Genomic DNA, 22,016 nt, shown 5'->3' on the forward strand with positions numbered 1-22,016 from the left:
GTCTCTTTTGGTCTTTTGGGGTGCTGCTCCCCAAATTGCCAGGTCTGAAATTCTCTTCTTAAAGATTCATTCACAGGACCAGTTGGGATTGTTACTACTATACCAGTCTTCCTGCTGCACAGCAACCACCGTATCTGACTCTCTGGAGGGCATTTCACAGTTGACTGTGGAATTCCCCAGACATCTTAAGAGATGTCCATTTGCCATCCCCATGGCTGGCCTTAGAGGCATCTCACCATGGCCACCATCATTCTTGGCTCATTCTCTTCAGGGAGCCCGGATCTCTTTGACCAGTCCACTCTTAGTGATTGATAGGGTTCCAAAAGGAACTGAGGATTATACTCCAGGCTCTGCTGCATGGTCCTTCTGAGACCTTGACCACTAACTAGCCTTCCCTGGACCCGGCAGTATTGGCTAATTATCATCCAGCGAAGGTTGTTGAGAGTGTGGTTGCGCGACAGCTTCCCCAGTACCTGGATGAAACGTCGTATCTAGATCCGTTCCAGTCGGGTTTCAGGCCTGGGTACAGCACGGAAACGGCATTGGTCACGTTGGTTGAAGATCTCTGGAGGGCTCGGGACAGGGGTTGCTCCTCTGTCTTGGTCCTGTTAGATCTCTCAGCGGCTTTTGATACCATCGACCATGGTATCATGCTGCACCGGTTGGAAGAGTTGGGGGTGGGAGGCACCGTATTATGGTGGTTCTCCTCCTTTCTCTCTGACCAGTCGCAGTCTGTGTTGACAGGGGGGCAGAGGTCGACCCCGAGGCCCCTCATATGTGGGGTGCCGCAGGGATCGGTCCTCTCGCCCCTTTTGTTCAACATTTATGTAAAGCCGCTGGGCGAGATCATCCGTGGTTTCGGGGTGAAGTACCATCAGTACGCTGATGACACCCAGCTGTACATCTCCACCCCGGACCACCCCAACGATGCCCTTGAAGTGATGTCCCGGTGCCTGGAGGCCGTACGGATCTGGATGGGGAGGAACAGGCTCAGGCTCAACCCATCCAAGACTGAGTGGCTGTGGTTTCCGACGTCCCGATATAGTCAGCTGGTGCCATCGCTGACTATTGGGGGTGAATCATTGGCCCCCACGGAAAGGGCTCGCAACTTGGGCGTCCTCCTGGATTCATGGCTGTCTTTAGAAGAGCACTTGATGGCCGTGACCGGGAGGATTTTTCATCAGGTTCGCCTGATCCGCCAGTTGCGTCCCTTTCTAGATCGGGACTCCCTACATACGGTCACTCATGCCCTCGTCACCTCTCATCTGGACTATTGTAATGCTCTCTACATGGGGCTCCCCTTGAGGTGCACTCGGAGGCTCCAACTGGCGCAGAGTGCGGCCGCGCGGGTGGTTATGGGAGCAACGTGGAGCTCCCATGTAACACCTCTCCTGCGCGAGCTGCACTGGCTCCCGGTGGTCTTCCGAGTGCGCTTCAAGGTTTTGGTTACCACCTTTAAAGCACTCCATGGCTTAGGACCTGGTTATCTATGGGACCGCCTGCTACCACCAATAGCCTCCCACTGGCCAGTACGCTCCCATAGAGAGGGGCTCCTCCGGGTGCCGTCGGCCAAACAATGTCGACTGGCGGCCCCCAGGGGGAGAGCCTTCTCTGTGGGGGCACCTACGATCTGGAACGAGCTCCCCCCGGAGATACAGAGGATCCCGGATCTTCGCACCTTCCGTCGTGCGCTTAAAATGTTTTTATTTCATCAAGCTGGCCTGGCCTAAATCATCTCCTCTTTTAAATTTAAATTTTAAACATAAATTTTAATCTGTTTAATTATGGGGTATTTTAAAATTCAGCCTAAATTATTTAATTTGTTTTAATTATTTTAGATTTTGTATTTCCTGTGTTTTATCTTCTGGCTGTTCACTGCCCTGAGTCCTTTGGGAGAAGGGCGGTATAGAAATTTAATAAAATAAAATAAATAAATAAATAACTGGAATAGGAAAGCTACTGAGGCCTTGGATGGGATCACTCGCATGCAACTTCTCTTAGTCCATTGTTCCCAACATGCCCCAGGATTCAATTGAGGGAGCTGAAAAGGATCAAGAGACATCCAGGGTGGGCATGGCTGGGTTGTTGCGGCTGTCTGGATGGGTGTGGCCAGGGGGGACGTGGGCACAGTGGGCATTGCCAGCTTGATGTCCCTCACGTAAGGGGGTGGGACCAGAGTGGGTGCCAGGCCCTTATCCATTGGAGGAGCCTCTCTGACCCTCTCGGGCCACGTGGCAAGCCCTGGGCAACAGGCACCAAACCTTTGAGCTCCCAGAAGTGCACGGCCAAGCCCCACTTCCCTGAGGGGATGGCTGGGCTCACTTGCCTCCTGATCCAGGGCTGCTGCTGCTGTGCTCACTCTAATTGCCCAGGCCGGACTTCCTGGGCTGTGGGGAGATGGGGCGCTGGGGACTCATGCTGGAGGGGGCTTCTGCTTTTGGTGCCAGTGCTTGAAGTCAAGGCAGAGGGCGAGGTGGGTGTGATCTGCCTGCGGGGCCCTGATACACACAGGTGCAGAGCATGTGGGTCAGCACTGGGGCTGGCCGTGGGTTGGGCAGAATGGGGAAGGGAGTCCCAGCTGCCTCTTGGGAATGGGTCTCCCTGCCCTTCCCATAAACTGGGGCCATTGTGGGTGGGATGGTGGGGGGAGGCTCATCCCACATGTCTGGCGAAGCTGGAGTAGGAGATTTGGACGGCACGTGCTGAGCCCCATGGCGACAGCACCAGCAGCAGGTGGAAGCAGATGCATGGAGGGAGGCATGAGATTTGGCCTGCAAGGGGGCCACCTAGCCACCTGCTCCGTCCCAGCTGGGATGTCCGCGGGGAAGCAAAAACAAATGATGGGACAGAATGGGTGGGTGAGTGGGTGGCTGCCAGTCCATTCTGCATGCCAGATCACGTGCCTCCGCCCCATACCTCTGCCTCCACCTGCTCCTTGGAGGGCCGGCCTGGTGGTCCCAGTGCTCCGACCCACCTGCACAGCATGGATTGCAGAGTCCCACTGTGTGCCAGTTGGATGCGGTTACTGCCAGACACTATTGGCCCCCATGCTCTCACCATTTCCTGTGGGTGCACCAGGGTGGGATTGGCCTTGTGTTTGAAATATCTGAACTAGAGCTTCTATTAAGTCCTATCTCATGGCAGTACAAGGTGCAAAATGTCAATATTTCTCCATTCTTATTGCACTTCTTAGAGCACTGAGTGAACCCTATGGACTTTTAAAAGATTATCCGGAACCTTCTGGGTAACGGTCACATTTAGGATTTCCTTCAGGCCTCACAGAGGAATTCTCCATGCAGCTGGTTGACAAAATTCCTTGGATCTGTTCCTTGTTGGAGGCCAAGCATGGTGTAGATCCTATAGAGATGGATTGGGAAAGGATTTACCCAGTTATCTAAGAACAGTTTGGTCCTCTTGATCCCAAGGAAGTCAACAGAGTCCTTGGGATGTAGATGTGACCACCTTTGAACTAGATCCATGCCCCTCTTGGCTGGCCAAGGCCACCTAGGAGGTGACATGTGGGTGGATCCTAATGATGGTTAATTCATCCTTGAAGAAGAGGGTCTTTCCAGCATCATTTAAAGAGCTGCTGTTATGGCCTCTCCTCAAGAAACCTTTGGTAGACCCCACCATCTTTTAAGAGAAGGTGATTGAGAAAGTGGTAGGGCTGCACCTTGAGAGGATCTTGGATTAAATGGATTATCTAAACTCCATCCAGTCAGGTTTCAAGCCCGATAAGGGACAGCAACACCATTAGTCACACTTTTGTATGATCTCTGGTGGAAGCAGGACAGAGTTCATTCATCCATTCTTGTCCTTGCAGTCTCTTCTATGGCTTTTGAATTTTTCGCTGGTTGATCTCCTGTGCCAGTCCCAATGGACCTCAAGGGAGAATGAGAGGTCCACCAGGCAGCCCCTGCCTTGTGAGATGCCAGAGGACTTGGTGCTCTCTTTGTTCCCATTTAACATCTACATGTTACCATAGAATGAGATATATCTGTATGCAGATAATACCCTGTTGTACATCTGTGTCCCAGGTGAACTAACAGATACTATGGATGTTACTTCATGGTGCCTGGATGCTGTGGGGATCTGGATGGGGAACGAAGGCTTCAACTGAACCTTGGTAGGATGGAGTGGTTGTGGGTAGGTGGGAGTTCCTCTAGCTGAGTGTTTATCATCTTTGGACATTAAGGGATTGCAATGCTTCAGATTGAGCTGGTGAGAGCCCTCCTGGTCTCAGAACTCTTCCTTGAGGAACAGGTGACAGTTGTGACTAGGCGGTCCTTTGCGTAAATTCTTTTTAAAAAAATGTTTTTTATTTTAATACAAACATTCCATCTTTCATTAAACAGTGTGTCGTCTGGGTACAAATATTTTGTGCAATAAACATTAAAATTACAGCCATGTTCATTATCTTATCTATTCTTAAATTCATACTAATACATTACATACTATTGTAACAATCCCCTTAACTTATTTAACTCTATTAATACAGTTTCCCTCTTTCACTCCTCTGCTTTCATTTCTAATTTTCGTATTTATTCTCTAACCATTGATAAAATAACTCCCGTTTACTATAATAATCAGATTTTTCCTTTTCTTTAATTGCAAGTGTTAATCTATTCATTTCTGCACATTCTAAGATTTTCTTAATCATTTTCTCATCCGTAGGGACCTCTTCATTTTTCCAATTTTGTGCAAATACAACTCTAGCTGCAGTTATGACATGAATAATCAAATATACATTTTCATTACTATACATTTCTAATAAAATCCCCAACAAGAATAATTCTGGTTTAAGGTCAATATGTTGTTGTATCATCTTCTCCAACCACATATGAATTTTTGTCCAATATTTTTTAGCTTTTACACATGTCCACCACCTATGATAGTATGACCCCGGTATCTGATGACATTTCCAACATTTGACTCATTTATCTTTAAACATCTTTGCTAATCTTTCCAGTGGAAAGTGCTACCTATAAAACATCTTATGCAAATTCTCCTTCTATGCAGTTGATATCTGACCCTCCCCCTCTGCCTCTCTCTGGGCAATTCACTGTGGGATAATTGCCTAAACAGATTTACCATGTGGGAAAATTAGCCATATGCATCTCAAGTGTTCCCAGATCTAAACTGGTCCCAGAAGGTCCTTCCAATCAGTAAACACTCTGCTAGCTCCATTCAATTGCCCAGACTCCACCCCACAAAGCATTATGGGATCATTAAAAGAAGAAGAAGATGATGATGAGTATATCCTGGATAAATTCTATCCAGAGAATAGTGAGAGGAAATCTTGAAGACCAAAGGATGCACTCATATTTGTACATTTGAGAAAGGAGGAGAAAATGGTTCATGCATAAGAAATAGATGATGTAATCATATATATTCCTAATTAACAGTCTATCAGTTGTTTTCCCACTTTTCTACTGCTACTATCATCAACGAAGAAGTGTTCTCTTTAATCAAAGAACATATCAGTTACATTACCTTACATTGCCATAGATGTTTTGTTAAATCTTATGGAAAACCAGAGAATTCAAGTATGTTATTTTTTTGGGTCAATTAGCAAACACTCCTTCTAATTTTCTTTCTCTCACATGACAGACCATTTGAAGGAAAGAGAGATGTTGTCAAAAATAACTTAATACTGTTAGGGAACTCCATGAAGCCTCAGACATCTAAGGAAACATCCATATATGTTTTAAAAAACTGATACTGAACCAAAACCTTTAAAACACTCTATGAAAAAACAACTAAAAGGCAAAAGATTAAAATGAGAAAATTTCCTCTTTGAAATAATAAACACATTTTTAAAAACTATCTTTCTAACCACACAGGGCACTGGATAACACAAGGTTGCTTTGAAGACATGATAAACAAAAGGCTGGGTGATTGTTGCTGAAAGCAGGTATATTGTAACCAGTAGCAGCAATTGATAAGCAGCTATTTTAGGGACAAATTCCTCTTTCATGTCATCCTTTTTTCTGAAATTTTATCACATTCTAAAAATGCAAATATAAGGACAAATATAAACGAGCCAGCTGTTAGTTAGAAATTTTTGTTCCTTACTATGTTTTCTCTGCAATTCAAATCTGGCCTCAGCAGAATAATGTAGCATTTGGGAAAAAAGATACAAGCCAAGAGAGCAGCTCCAGAGGCCAAAATGGAGAAGATCTCCACAGCCACCATGGACTTTCCTTTAGTGCTCAGGTAGGTGGGGAGGAAGGAGATCCAAACACTGCAAAAAACCAGCATGCTAAAAGTAATGAACTTGGCTTCATTAAAACTATCAGGCAATTTCCTAGCCAGAAAGGCCACTGTGAAACTGATGAGGGCCAGAAAACCTAGATAGGCAAGGACAATGTAAAACATGAAAGCTGAACCTTCCTTACATTCCAAGATGATTTCTCCAAACAAGGAGTGGAAGTCCAGGTTAAGAAATGGAGGAGAGGTTCCCAGCCAGGTGGCACAAAGAAGTGCTTGGACCAGAGGACAGGCTATGACAATGGAGTAGGTCAGTGGTTTTCCTAAGAGTTTCCTTGTCTTGTTCCCTGGCTTGGTGGCCATGAAGGCCAGAACCACCATGACAGTTTTTGCCAACACAGAGGAAACTGCAAGGGAAAAGAGAATGGCAAAGGCAGATTGTTGGAAGAGACAGGTGATCTTCCCTGGTTGACCAATGAAGAGGAAGGAGCAGAGGAAGCAGAGCAGAAGGGAGTCCAGGAGGATGTAAGTGAGATCTCGGTTGTTGGCCTTGACAATTGGTGTGTCATGATGTTTATAGAAAATTATCAGGACTGCACATGTGCTCACAGAGAGAAAAAGAGTGTGAGAAACTAATGTGTATCCCAGGGTGTCCTGATAGGCAAGGAAGTGGATTTTCTTGGCAATGCATTGGTCCTTGTCCTTGTTGGGATATTGGTCTTCTTGGCAGGGTTCACAGTGAGCTGCATCTGAAATCAAGAATCTTTGTTTAAGAATTCATTCATTCAAGCAAATCAAGCTGCATTTATAATGATTCTAGGATAGATTAGCCAGTGACAAGGATTAGTTCAATTCCATCTATCCATTCACTATGCACTTCCATGAGTAATCTTGCTTTCAGTTTGAGATTGCTGCCTGTTTTCTCCCCTACTTTATAATGGAACACACAGAAGGTCGATAGACCTGTTATCCAGGAATGCTACTGTTTTCTTTGTGTGTACATGATCCCTGCCTTAACCTCTCTGCTTTGTGCTTCAGATGTGTTCATTCAGACTTATTTGATCGCTCCTACTCTATCAAAGAGACACTGATAGATGAATCTCCTCTTTCTCTGGCAGATCTATTTCCTCGGAGGTTGATAGTATTGATGGATGAAGCATGCACTAAGTAATAAGAATTAAAGCTTGGACTGAAAACCCCGCTTCCTCAGGAAAAGATTAGAATTTGGTTTTCACAATCAGATATTACAGGAGGAGTTGAAATGCAAGTTGGAGATTCATAAAGTCTGCCCTAAAACTATCCTGCATGGAACTGCTGAGGATTGGGAAAGGTGACTTCTGTGGCCAGGGCAATTTAGATCCATCAACTGAAAAGTTATGCTGAAAACAGAACTCAATCTTATCAAAAATGATCACAATAAAGAAAATAGATTTAATGAATGTCTTCTTTGATCTTGGAAGATCTACTTTTGAAGTTTGCTCTACCTGTCTGATTAGAAATGGTTCCTTCTGGACAAACATCACACTGGTAGCAGCAAACCTGCTCGCCCTCTGGAACTCTTCTCCTCTCTCCTGCATGGCACCTCTTTGTGCCACATCTGGCAAAGGGGATGGTCTGAAAGAGAAATATTTGAAATTACTTAAGCAATGAACTTGCTGCATTCATTCTTTTCCCCATTCCTACTTCTATGTTCAGATTCCCTTCTAAAGAGATACATTGCCACTGTCTATCAGAAATATGGAACAGCACCTAAGGGATCCAGGCCATTGGCACTCCCAACCTACCATTAAATGTTGGAGATTGGAACTGGGATCTCAGCCTGTAGAGGAAGGCTTGTGACTGAACTACAGCATTTCTAAAAAAAAAACAAAAAAAAACCACGAGGATACTACTGAGCATCAATGGTCCATGGAAATCACTGTTGCTTGCTGTAATTGCATCCTGCATTTCAAGCAGACATTGTTCCCAAGGCTAACCCTTTGTGGAATGACACAAATCAGGCATCAAATGTGTTACATGCAAACCTGATTTTACACCAAATGACTGCCAAGGTTTCTGACTCAATTGATTATTTTTCCAGTTAGAAAGATGTTGTACATCTCAAGAAGATAATGAATCTTTCCTTGAATTTACAACATTTCCTTGCAGCTCACCTTTGTGCCCCAGACGATTCCATCAGATTTAATGGTGAAATCTTGTCCTGGGGGAGCCTCAGGATTTACTTGGCCAACCTTCTTGGGGAGAAAAGATTGATTGGGGAGGAAAACCCAGTTGAGAAGGTCATAACGAGCAGATCCCAGTCCATCTTCTGAGAAGGAGACTTCCTCTCCAGCACTGTTGTTGAACTGCACATTCCTCAAATAGGGAAGAATCTGAAAGAAAGGAGACCTTCAGAAATAGGAGTATTTGGGCTAGAGCTATGGTTATGGCTTCTATCAGAACATGGTGACCATCTTGAGAAGATGAGTTCATGTCTGAAAAGCTAGAGGAGTTCCCTTGGTGGAGAACTGAGGAATCTGCAGTAACACCAAATATTTAACTCTGAAACTACAAATGGTTTTCCTTTGGTCCTTTGTATCATGGTTTCTTCAAATCCAGCTTTATCAGAATAAGTACACTGAAAGATTTTAGTGCCACATTCCAAAATTAATCATATTTTTTAAATTAATTAATTAATTAAATTTATTTATTTGTCAATCATATATAAGATAACAGGTAAAAGTATAAACATAATTTGGATACATGAAAAGATTAAATAAAAAGGAATATTAGGACAGGGACATTAGGCTTGTTGGTATGCTTATGCACGCCACTTACAGACGTCTTGGGAATGGGGTGAGGTCAACAGTAGAAAATCTAAGGTTAAAGTTTTGGGGGTTTGGGGAAGTAACCACAGAGTCAGGTATTGCATTCCAGGCATTGAGCACTCTGTTGCTGAAGTCGTATTTTCTACAATTGTGTTTGGAGCGGTTTACCTTGAGTTTGTATCTATTGTGTGCTCGTGTATTATTGTGGTTGAAGCTGAAGTAGTCATTGACAGGTAGGACATTGTAGCAGATAATTTTGTGTACTACACTTAGGTCAGACTGAAGGCGGTGTAGTTCTAAATTGTCTAATCCCAAGATTTCGAGCCTGGTAGCATAAGGTATTCTGTTGTGAGCAGAGGAGTAGAGGACTCTTCTCGTGAAATATCTCTGGACTCACTCAATTGTATTAATGTCTGAAATACAGTGCGGATTCCAGGCAGATGAGCTGTATTCAAGAATTGGTCTAGCAAAGGTTTTGTATGTCCTAGTTTGCAGTATAATATTACCAGAAATGAAGCTTTGCAAGATTAGATTAACAACTCTTAATGCTTTATTGGCAATGTTGTTACAGTGAGCTCTGGCACTTAGATCATTTGAGATGAGTACTCCAAGGTCCTTGACAGAGTGAGGGTCGTCTACGAGGTCATATATGGTTTTCCTCCTGTAATACTTGATTACATGTAGTTTTAAATATTTACTTTGTCCTGAGGTCTTGTAACTGATCAATTCACTTTAGCAACAATGAAATAATTTGTATGAGAACAGAGTACAATTCCTCTGATTTTCTCTGTCTGAGAATTGAACAGAGTACAATGCAAGAACCATGTTTGAGGAAATGGAGTCAAGGAAAAGGAAGGGCTTGCCCTGGTTTTTCTCTTCACTGTTCAGAGAAGTTCAACATCTATCCATTAATGCAGAAAAGTCTGATGGGTTTCAGACAAACAACCCATTAAGACTATTTTGAGTCCTGCTATATGTGCTCAGGTGAACCAAGATTTGCTGCATTCACACTACAACCTGACCAGTGCAATAAATATAAAACTGGACAAATTGGATGGGGTCACATAGGATGTTAAACGCTAGAAACATAAACCAAGGTTAAAAGGAATTGAGTGTCTTTCCACAAGTTGGATTTGGGTTATATGCTGAGGGAAACGGAGGTTGCTATGCAACTGTCTCAAGTAGGACTTCTACTGACTTCTGGAAGCTTCTTTCTCAAACACAGCCAGATTGTTCTTTTGGTCTCAGCTGACATCTACTCCCTGTCATGGTTACCTCCTGAAACTCTGGCAACCATTGAAGCCTTTCAGGATTTTACGAAGGTCTTTCTTCTATGGATCTTATGGACAGCTCATTTGGTTTACTTCTCTTCTCCCCCTCTCCAAACTCTTCCAACCAAACATTATTCTTATTTCATCTCTATCTAATATTTGCTTTTAATACATTCTCCTTTCTAAAGAAGCCACAATAATTACCTGCCATGATTGGACATTGGAGATGCTCTTTCCAAGTTTCATCACGGTTGGTTGGGCTTTGGATCCATAAATTGCATGTAAAGCGTGCGCCACAGCAAAAATGGCATTGTAGATATTGTAACTTTCACCTTTCATGCTTGTTTCAAAAGTGTAATTTGGCAGATTCTGCAGATTCTCCTTTCCTGTGCATTGTTTTTCCCCCTTTGGAGGGATCTTGTCTGGTTGGTGAATCTTGCAGCCAAAGACATCTTCCCACCATGGAGGGAGAAATACATCCCCTTGTGGGTTCAAGGGGTCTAAAGACAGAACAAAATGATTGAATTCTGAGACATCCCCGGTGTGGTCCCTGAAATGCAAGACTCCATGGAAAGACTTTAGAAATAGCAAGGTGTCTTCAGATTCCTCCACACTCAGTTTCCAATGGGAGGTTAAGATCCAAACATTCTGCAATGTTGTCTTGCTCAATTTTTCCTGGACAGACAAAATTGCCTGTACACTGACACTACAATCGAAGTCTCCAAACAGAATAATTACTTCAGTTTTTGACCAAGTCTTTAAATTGAGAAGTAATTTTTCCATTATAATCTGAATATCATCTAATTTCAACCTTTCAGTGAAGGCAAGGCAGATCTCCTTCTCCTGGAGCATTGGCATCAGAATTGAAATGAAATGTTCTCCCCTGTCATCTTCAGGGGCCATAAGACCAACCCAGTTCCACTGGAAATACAGGAGCAGCTGCACTAAACCCACATACTGAGGAGATTCCTTGGGATTAATCCGGATGAAGGAAGGATACATTCTTCTCTCCCCCTGAGAAAACTCAAAGCCAACACCGAGCTGGAGAAAAAGAGATTCTTTTTTCAAAAACAAAGTAAAGTTAGATATTTGACTTTAGGGGTCACCATTGTGTGATTTGTGGCCCCAGCAGTCAGGTTGACTCATTTTGAGTGGCAAGCTTAATCTCCTCCCCTTTTTAGGAAGATCTCCCAGCAACACATTTTGATGTCACATGTTCGTTATATGCCCCCTCCCAGAAAAAACTACCTCTTTCGCTTCTGACTATGCTTCTGATGTTTGTGTCGAGCCCAGCCATGGCTTCTCACGAGAACGTTCACACACACAATGCTCCTGCAATGATTCCAGGAGGGGATGTGCACCATGTGGCTAGGTTTCGGTTGTGGTGGAGGCACTAATGGACTACTGGTGATGGTAGAACGGGTGCGAGATGAGGGGATATGTGGCCGACGAATCAACATCATTGTAGCTTTGGGAGCGTCATGATCCCATATCCTGGTTAGAGTGAGCAGGAAGTGGCTGCCAAACAGCTGAGACTCATTACGAGGGTGGGGCGCAGGCAGTGCAGCTTGTTTAAATTGTGTTGAGAGGTGTTTGCTCTCAGTGCCAACATTGTATGGAGCATTCTCGTCTTTTCCTGATTCCCATGTATAGTGAATTAACCAAACACTGATCATCCAAACACAGTGAACTGGCTTTGATTGTTTCAGCGTTCACATAGATGTGGATTGGAAAGCCGAGAGTTTGTCTACTCCATGCTGTATCCAAGAGAGCTCTCTTACCTGTGGCACCTTAAAGATGCTGAAGATGGAGGCCATCTGCCTCGAGGATTTGGCACTGAGACCACCAATGACGGAGAACAGAGTGTCCTGCAGGTCACATTTGTACCCTGGAACCACTTGGCCTCGTGAGGAGAGCATGGAGAGGCTGTTTAAGGAAATAGACCTCTCCCTCTGGAAATGGCCATAGATGTGGAAGCCAAGGGTGATGTTGGGGAGCAGAAGAAAATCCTTATTGACCTGGGAGACAGCAAACATCAATGCAAGGAATTGCTGGTAGTTACCGAGGATGAGTCTGTAGTGAGAGAAACATTGGAGAACATTACAGGAAAACTTCTGCATGGCTGTAGAATTTGCTTCACTGTTTGGGGGAAAATTTGGGAGCAGAAACTCCCAAATTTACTGGGTTTGGGTTTTTTTCAAAGGATTTCTCTTGGCTAATCTTGGATGACTTTGTGAGAAAGGAGACAAGCCTTTCCATCAATATCATGGACTGTTTTACACTCTCTATCATCCCTGCCATATTCACTTTGCTTCAGTAGCTGAAGTCCTTTACAACTGCTCCCATTTCAATGTAATTCTTTCAGGTCTCTCTTGGAGCAGCTTCTTCAGGTGGGGTAAAGATTGCTGAGCACAGGACTACAGTGGGGTCTCCTCACAGGTTTACTGAAGGCTATTATTCATGAGTAATGCTGATTCCAACACTGAGAGAGATTTTTGTATCCTGGACACTTGAAGAGTGTTGACCTTTTATTTGAATTTTCTACCAGAAGTTATTGCTCAGATTAATATTACAATTCAACTTCTTCACTAGGTCAGCACAGCTTCCCTCTTCATTTTTGTTGTTTATCATCTTCTTGATGAAGAGATTGAGAATTCCAGCATATTTCAACAGCTTGCTATTTTATTGAGAAAAGCATAAAATGTGCACTGCACCAGGACAGTACAGACTCTAGAAGTATTTCTGAAAAAACTCCCTGAATTTAAAGCAAAGAAAACAATTATCTGCATATTTCCCCTCCAGTTGAAACTTACGGACTATTTATAGGAAAATTCATTGTATCAAAGGCTGGGACAACAGACTGTAAAATGGTTCCCAAGGGCAAATTCCCACCAATAATGAGATCACCAGGCCTATAGTAGCTTTCCTTTAAGTCGATATAACCCCTGAACACACAGATGGTTTTCAGACTCTTTGCTGTAGTTGGAGCCAGGAGCCAGAAAAGCATCAGCAACAGCAGTAGCATGACTGTCAGTCTCATCTCCTTCCCTCCTAGAACAGAAATCAAGGTTTATGCAGAAACTGATTTGAAGGTTTCTCCTGAAATCTCACTGGAGCTTTAGCAGATCAGACACCACCTGTGCCACCTGGATGGCACCAGGACAAATTTATGTCAACAATGCATCCTCTTACCTGTGTTTGGGCTGTGACCATAGAGGAAACAAAGGCATGTGAGTCTCTTCCAACCCAGGAGTGAGCTCTTTGCAAGGCAGGCTAACGTGACACGTTCTGCCCCCCAGCTGGTGAATTCAGAGATATTTTTAAAAGCAGGTTTTATCCTTTGTGTCTGGAAATCCACAGGGGTTACATGAAGCATGTATCTCTTCTTCTGATAATTGCAGGTAAAAGCCATTGTCCTATCCCCTTAGCAACAGCTTCTCTTCATGCAGGAGAATGGAAAACATCTTTGTGTCTCTTGTAATTCACAGAGCAAATGGAGTCATGGAAAAGTTGTGTTGTTGACCTATGTGAAAGTGACCCCTGCAGAGAAGATAATAGGAGTGCTACTTGAGAATAGTGGCACAAGGCATAAATGGAATTTGAGGAAGAATCTCAGGATATTAACTGCATTTTTGGGGGCAAGATTTGTAAATTTCTGTTGCTGTATGCTAAGGGTAGGAATTGTCATCCGGGTGTCTCTTTTGGTCTTTTGGGGTGCTGCTCTCCAAATTGCCATGTCTTTTCTGGAAGATTCTTTTCTCCATGAAATTCTTTTCTGGAAGATTCCTTCACAGGACCAGTTGGAATCAATACTACTGTACCAGCCTTCTTGCTGCACAGCAGCCTCCATGTCTGAACCTCTGTACGCCATTTCTCAGTTGACTGTGGGGTTCCCCAGACTTATGGTCTTGAGAGATGTCCATTTGCCATCCCCAGGGCAGGTCTTAGAGGCCCTTCAACATGGCCACCATCATTCATGGCTCAACTCAAAACAGACCACTTCCAATGGGATCTGAGGAGGAGCTATCCTTGTCCCCTTTGTCCTGGCCAGACAAAAATTACTGTTCAGATTAATATTATAATTTGACTACATCACTAGTCCAGCAAAGCTTCCCTCTTCATTTTTGTTGTTTATCATCTATCTGATGAAGAGATTGAGAATTCCAGCCTATTTGAAGAGCTTCCTAATTTATCGAGAAAAGCACAAAATATGCACTACACCAGAACAGTGTAGTGTTTTCAAAACACTAGAAGTATTTTTTGAAAAAAGTCCCTGAATGTAAAGCAAAGAAACAATTTATCTCCATGTTTCCCCTTCAGCTGAAACTTACCCCTTTTTAAGAACAAGCTTCACTGTATTAAACTCTAGGACAGGAGACTTGTTAATGCTTCCCAAGGGCAAATTCCCACCAATAACGAGATCACCAGGCCTGTAGTAGCTTCCATCTAATTCGATATAATCCCTGAACACACACATGGTTTGCAGCCACTTTGCTGTAGTTGGAGCCAGGAGCCAGAAGAGCATCAGCATCAGAAGTAGCATAACTCCTGCCCAGTCTTTCTTCACACACATATGGTTTGCAGCCTTTTCAGAGAAGTTGGAGTTAGGAGCAAGAAGGGCATCAGCAGTAGCATGACTCCTGCCCCATCTTTCTTGTCTTCTTCCCTCCTAGAACAGAAAAGAAACTTTGTGCAGAAACTCATTTGAAGGTTGCTCCTGAAATCTCACTGGAACATTAGTACCCCAGACACCACCTGTGTCACCTGGATGGCACGAGGATAAATTTATAGCAACAATGCTTCATCTTACCTGTGTTTGGGCCATGAACATAGAGGAAAGAAAGGCATTCAAGTCTCCTGAAACCCAGGAATTAGCTCTTTGCAAGGCAGCCTAAGGTGACATCTTCTGCCTTCATCTGAAGAACTCAGAGATATTTTTTTTAAAGCAGGGTTTATTTTGTAAGATTTTGTATTGAGAAATCCACAGGGGACACACTATGAATTACTGTACTTCTGATAATTGCAAGGAAAAGCAATTGTTTTACCTATGGAGCAATAGCTTCTCATTCACCAGAATGGAAAAACATGTTCATGTGTCTTGTAATGCACAGGATAGAGGGAGTCATGCTGAAGTTGTGAATCTGACCTCCATGAAACTGACCCCCTGGAAACAAGATGGAGTTTGGCCTGGACCATAGTTGGTCAGCTAGTGTGAGAGTCATGGGGTTTGGTGGCATACAACTATCAGTTGTCCCCTTGTAACTGTGAGCAGTCATGCCAATGCTTGGATGGAGTAACCATTTTTTTTAATAACCACATGGCAGTGGATGAAATCAGAAACTGGGATAACAAAGAATGGGTATATAGTGTTAGGTGAGTCTCTCCTTCACCTGAAGGTGGTTCCATTCAGTGTTGGTTGCAGGAGTGAGACTGAGCCAAATACATTGACTTTCAGGATCCATCTCAAAAGCCTTTTCAGTTTGAGGTCAGGTATCATTTGTATGCTGATGATATTCAGTTGTACAACCACCGATTGACCAAGCGGTGCTATGAAGGTTTTGCCCTCGTGCATGAAGGTTGGATGGGGAGGGAGAGTCTCAGTTTGAATCCTAGCAAAAACAGGCAGCTGTGCATGATTGGTTCTCCCAGAAGTGGAATTTTTCATCTTTGGTTCATCATGACATTGAACTGTAATGCTTAGGACTCATCTTCACTCTAGGATCTTCCTGGACTCATAATTTCTGCTCAAGGAGCAGAATGGTACCTATCTCAAGAAAGAAGTGTGCCTGCTTGGAGAATAAGTCTCCGCTTAGTGGGGGCCAAAAGCAGGTATACTAAGCAGGTATATACAGAAGTATGAAGGCTATTGCTTAACGCATTGTAAGCTGCCCTGAGTCTCCAAAGAAGGGCAGCATATAAATCGAACCAATAAATAAATAACAAATAAATCACAGTGCAGATCATGGCTAAATTCTGGAGGGAGTTCCTGCGGTCCATTGGGTCATCCCAAGGCCTTAGCTTGGTCTTTCATCTGAGCACCAATGGGAGGGTAGAGAGACTGAACCCCATGGTAGAACAATACCTGAGGTGTTACGTGAACTACCAGCAGTCCAATTAGGCAGACCTCTTGCCATTCGCTGAGGTCAGGTACAATAATGCTGTTCACAGTAGCATGGAACTAACCCCTTTCAAGGTAGTAAGTGGTATAGGCTTCGTCCCAATGCCAGAATACACAAGAGATCCCCTTTCTTCAATCAGCGTGACGGATTGGCTGTCAAAGTTCTGACCAATGCCTAATAAGAGCAGGAGTCTCAAGCAAAGTTTCAAGAAAAATCCAGTTGTTTATTAAATGCATCATGTCAGCACGGACCAAGTGAAGCCAATTTCACTCAATTTATGTCTTGCCTCTGACCCTGTTTCCCTCTCCCCCCCAAGGTGTGTCATCAGTCACAGTCCCCAACGAATCAATTTTGCAGGTCATAGAAGTCACTCCCTCTGGTCATTACTGTTTTCTATGGCAATGGCCTTGACTTTGGCCAGCTAGGTCTTTGTAAATGTTCTGTCAGGTGCAAAACATTTGGATCAGACATGAACTTCCAACTAGACTGATTAATTTCTCATCATACAAGCAGTAACTTTCTTAATTAATGTTTAGCACTAAGGGTTAATGGAGTTCATGAGGGATTGGACTTAGTTTATTTGTGGCTACATAGAGACTTTAGGCTGATTCCTGTTTTAACTCTGTGCCCAGGTTCTGCCACTCCTCCAATAGGTTAAGTTTGTTAAACAGAACGAAATTGAGCAGTGGAGAGTCAACTTGCATGAGAGCAACAGAGGCGATGGAGGCAAGAGGGGTGGAAGAGTGGAGGCAGAAAGTCAGGATTTTTTTTTTTTAATTTGATTTATATGCCGCCCTTCTCCGGAGACTCAGGGCGGTTTACAATGCGTTAAGCAATAGCCTTCATTCTTTTGTATATTTTATACAAAGTCAGCTTATTGCCCCCATAAACTGGGTCCTCATTTCACCTACCTTAGAAAGGATGGAAGGCTGAGTCAACCTTGAGCCTTGGAGAGATTCGAACCAGCAGAAATTGCAGGCAGCTGTGTTAATAACAGGGTGCACTAAACCCCTGTACTATCAAGGCTCTTGCCTTGTTGGGAACAAAGCTACACTTGAGAGATAGCCAGCATGAATTCATCCTTGAAAGATGGGTGTGTTCACCCACCTATGAAGGATTACTTGGTTTGGCTAATACGCAAGAAACAATTCCTGGGTCCTATCATACTGGACAATTTTAGTGGAACTTTGATAAATCCTGATTTCTGTGAAAGTTCAGGCCTTTAATGGGATGGAAATGGCATGGGTTGCACTTTTAGATGAACTTTGGAAGGAGCAGGATGAGGCCAGTGCATCCATTCTGGCTCAATATGACCTCTTGGTGGTCTATAATGTCATCAACCATCAAACACAGCTGCATGGCACAATTACAGAAGTGCTCACTATTTTCTAAGTGACCATAATTAAATGGGATCAGTGGTGGCTGCTTTGGAAATCATGTCGGAAGTGTTTGCCAAATGAAACTGTTGCAAGAATTATGACTTCAGTTTTTGTATACTTTACAAACATTCAAATGTTGTCAATGTGATAAGTTGCAATGTTACTTTTTCATCATCATTGCTCAAGAAGAACCAATTGTAATGTTTTTGTGACTATTACGACTGCTTAATCCTTCAGGCCCCCTCCATCCAAAAACCACTGTGGAATGAAATGCAGGACAGAAAACCAATAATCAAATCTCATTGGAAAACAAACCACTGCCACGATCTAAACCTGAGCTGTGAACATTCTCTACTGTTTCATGCTGCAATGTTCTTGCATTAGGTCTACTTTTGAAGACCCCTTGAAAACTGCAGCTGGTCCAAAATGAAGCCCACAATATTGGACCCTTCTAGGTTCACCCATTTCAGACTTCTGTTGCATAAGTTGCAGTGGCCCCCAGGTTCCTCCAAGGCACCATTCAAGGTGCCGGTTATCACTTTTAAATAACTGCATTTCACAGGACTGGGTGATTGACAGATGCCTCCTGATTTAAATTACAAAGTTGGGATGACTCTCATGCCCTGGATGACATTGCTAGTAACATATACTAGTTAAGGAAATTAGATTGTGATCCTGGGTCGAATTATTCCTCTGCAGACTCTCTGTGCACAAATATCTCATAGACCACCTTCGTTCACCAAGGATGTCCAAGAGATGAAATATCATGAGAGGTTATTAATATAATGCAAACAGTTATGACATACTTTGCTCATCCATCTCAGGAAAATTCTGCCTGACATTGACAAGGAAGTATAGCAGATCTGGATGTGAGAGAGATTTAAACTCCACCATTTCAAAAATAATTAAATAGTGGTAGGTAATTCTATAATGCCTCAGTTATCTAAGGAAACAACCATATTTGCTTAAAAACATGAATACTGAATGCATCCCTTTAAAATACTAACTTAAAAATGAACTAAATTAAAAGGAATAAAATGAGAAAATTCTCTCCTTGTAATAATAAACGCATCTTTATGAACAAGCTTCCCATCAAATCAGGGCTCTGGACATCACTGAGGACACTTTGAAAACATGATAAACAAAGACTGGAGGATCATTGCTGACCACAGGTAAATTGTAATGTAAGGTCCTGCCTCGCCAGTCTTCTCAAGAAAGCAGAACTCTTGAAACAATTATCATTTGAAAGGGAACTTTTATTGAAAGACAGTGATAGCAAAGGAGATATAGGCAGGAACTAAAGTTTCCCACTCAAAGCGTTAGGCTAAACTGCTACAAGCAAAGCCCCTCCCAATGTCCAGTTCAACATTGACCCAATCCCAAAGTGCGAAGATGTTTTGAGAACCTCAGGTAGAGATGGTGATAACTGTAAATTCCCAGTTGCTTCAATTTCACTTTCTCTAGTGGTGAGATAAAGCAGATGGCTCAAAGCACATTCCTTTCCCCCTCCCTATTTCCCACAAGCAAATCAAAGTAAATGAAACCCTGCACAAAGAATCTCACACAAGTCTCCCCCTCCCGCCAGAATGGTAGTTTCCCAATAGAGATCTATGAGACCTGACATTTAACCAGTTGTAGAACTTGATAAGGAATTCTTTAATGGACAAGTTCCTCCTTCTTGTCAACCTTTTTTTTTTTAAATCAGATTCTAAATATGTCTGAAAGAAAAATATAAATGAGGCCAATCTTTGCATTACTTAGAAATTTTTGTTTATTACTATATTTTCTCTACAATTCAGATCCGGCCTCAGTAGAATAATGTAGCATTTGGGGAAAAAAATACAAGCTAAGAGAGCAGCTCCAGAGGCCAAAATGGAGAAGATCTCCACGGCCACCATGGACTTCCCTTTGGTGCTCAGGTAGGTGGGGAGGAAGGTGATCCAAACACTGCAAAAGACCAGCATGCTAAAAGTAATGAACTTGGCTTCATTAAAACTATCAGGCAATTTCCTAGCTAGAAATGCCACTGTGAAACTGATGAGGGCCAAAAAACCCAGATAGGCAAGGACAATGTAAAACATGAAAGCTAAGCCCTGCTTACATTCCAAGACAGCCTCCCCAAACACAGAATGAAAGTCCAAATTAGGAAACGGAGGAGAGGTTCCCAGCCAGGTGGCACAAAGTAGGGCTTGGGCCAGGGGACAGGCTATGACAATGGAGTTGGTCAGTGGTTTTCCTAAGAGTTTCCTTGTCTTGTTCCCTGGCTTAGTGGCCATGAAGGCCAGAACCACCATGACAGTTTTTGCCAACACAGAGGAAACTGCCAGAGAAAAGAGAATGGCAAAGGCAGATTGTTGGAAGAGACAGGTGACCTTCCCAGGTCGACCAATGAAGAGGAAGGAGCAGAGGAAGCAGAGCAGGAGGGAGACTAGGAGGATGTAGGTGAGATCTCGGTTGTTGGCCTTGATGATTGGTGTGTCATGATGTTTATAGAAAACCACCAGGACTGCAGAAGTGATCATAGAGAGGAAAAGAGCAAGAAAAACCAAAATGTATCCCAGGGTGTCTTGATAGGCAAGGAAGTGGATCTTCTTGGCAATGCATTGGTCCTTGTCCTTGTTGGGAAATTGGTCTTCTGGGCAGGGTTCACAGTGAGCTGCATCTGAAATCAAGAGTCTAAATCTTTGTCTAAAGATTTGTTGAGCAACTACCACGCAAATTATTCCTCCCGCAAAGATGGTTGCCTTTCTCCTGTTGACCTACCCACAAAGAGAGTGATGAAAGTACCCTTGTGCTATTTATGGGGCATCAAAAAAAGCAAATTGTCCTTCATTTACGATGATCCTGGGGATAGATTAGCCAGAGACAAGGATTTATACAGTTCCACAGCTATCCTTTCACTGTGCACTTTCATGAGTAATATGGCTTTCAGTTTGAGATTGCTGCCTGATTTTTCTTCCATTTTATAATGGAACCCACAGAAGACAGATACATCTGTTATCCAGGAATTCTGCTGTTTTGCTGGGGTGTACATTATCCCTTATCCTGATAGCCTTAATCTCTTTCCTTTGTAGGTCAAATCTGTTCATTCAGTCTTTTTTGTCTCCCTCCTGCTCTATCAAAGAGACATAAATAGATGGATCTCCTCTTTCTCTGGCAGGTCTATTTCCTCAGAGGTTGATAGAGATGCCAGAAGAAGCTCACACTAAATGATCAAATAAAAGCTTGGACCACATGCCCCACTTCCTCAGGAAAAGACTGAAAGCTGGTTTCCCTATTGAATGGGAAAGTAGAAGTAGAAATGGATGTTGGGGGACTCATAATTTGTGCCCTTAAACTATCCTTGCTGAGGGTCGGGAAAGGTGGCCTCTGTGGCCAGGGCAGTTTAAGTGTTTAAACTGAAAGGTTCTACTGAAAAGGGTGAGTACATATCAATCTTATAAAAAATGATAATAACAAAAAAATTGAAGTAATGAATGTCTTCCTTGATCCTGGAAGATTGACATTTGTTATCTGCTCTTTATCAAGATTGAACCACTTTTCAAACATTTGAGTCTTATCACTATTCAATTTGCCAAAGAACTGGGAGGGAAGGGTGAGAAATAATGCAGACACTCCAGAGACAGACAGTGAGAGCCAAGAACCTATCAAGGCCAATGCTGAAGGTGTCCAACAAAGAAATGAACTGTTCTCAAAACAAAAGGACGATTCATAATTGGATAAAGTGAACAGCCAGGGGTAGGAAGAAGGACAAGCTATTGTTTAACCATGTAAGCCTTGGCTGGGGAAAAACCAGAGCTGGTTTTGATTCTTCAGTACCAAAATGGTGTATCCAATAAAGTTTTGCTTTGGGGATTACAAAGTTCCTGACAGTGCCTACTTTTGTTGGGTTCACTAGTTCGACCATTGACACTCTACCTGTCTGATTAGAAATGGTCCCTTCTGGACAAGGGTCACATTGGTAGCAGCAAACCTGTTCGCCCTCTGGAACTCTTTTCCTCTCTCCTGCCTGGCATCTCTTCATGCCACACCTTGCAAAGGGCAACTTCTAAAACACAAAAGAAAAATACTTGAGATGACTTAAGCAATCAACCTGCTGCATTCATTCTTTTTTCCATTCCTATTCCCCTTCATTATTCCTACTTCTATGTTCAGATTCTCTTCCAAAGAAAAACTTTTCTATTGAAATATGGAAAAGCTCCTGTGGGATTCAGGCCAGTGGCACTTCTG

At 43.2% G+C, this 22,016-nt stretch overlaps 1 protein-coding gene across 1 annotated transcript in view; it reads right to left on the minus strand.

Moving 5' to 3' along the window:
• The window catches only part of LOC139312247 (vomeronasal type-2 receptor 26-like), a 100,471-nt gene that overhangs the window by 17,733 nt on the left and 60,722 nt on the right, over positions 1–22,016 (minus strand). The window contains exon 11 of the mRNA XM_070936869.1: positions 21,705–21,834. Coding sequence (XP_070792970.1) covers positions 21,705–21,834 — 130 coding nt within the window. The remainder of the gene's footprint in view (positions 1–21,704; positions 21,835–22,016) is intronic.

The sequence above is a fragment of the Pituophis catenifer genome, unplaced genomic scaffold, assembly GCF_029215685.1.
Source record: "Pituophis catenifer annectens isolate HBS135680 unplaced genomic scaffold, rPitCat1.0.hap2 SCAF_1, whole genome shotgun sequence".
NCBI lineage: Eukaryota > Metazoa > Chordata > Lepidosauria > Squamata > Colubridae > Pituophis > Pituophis catenifer.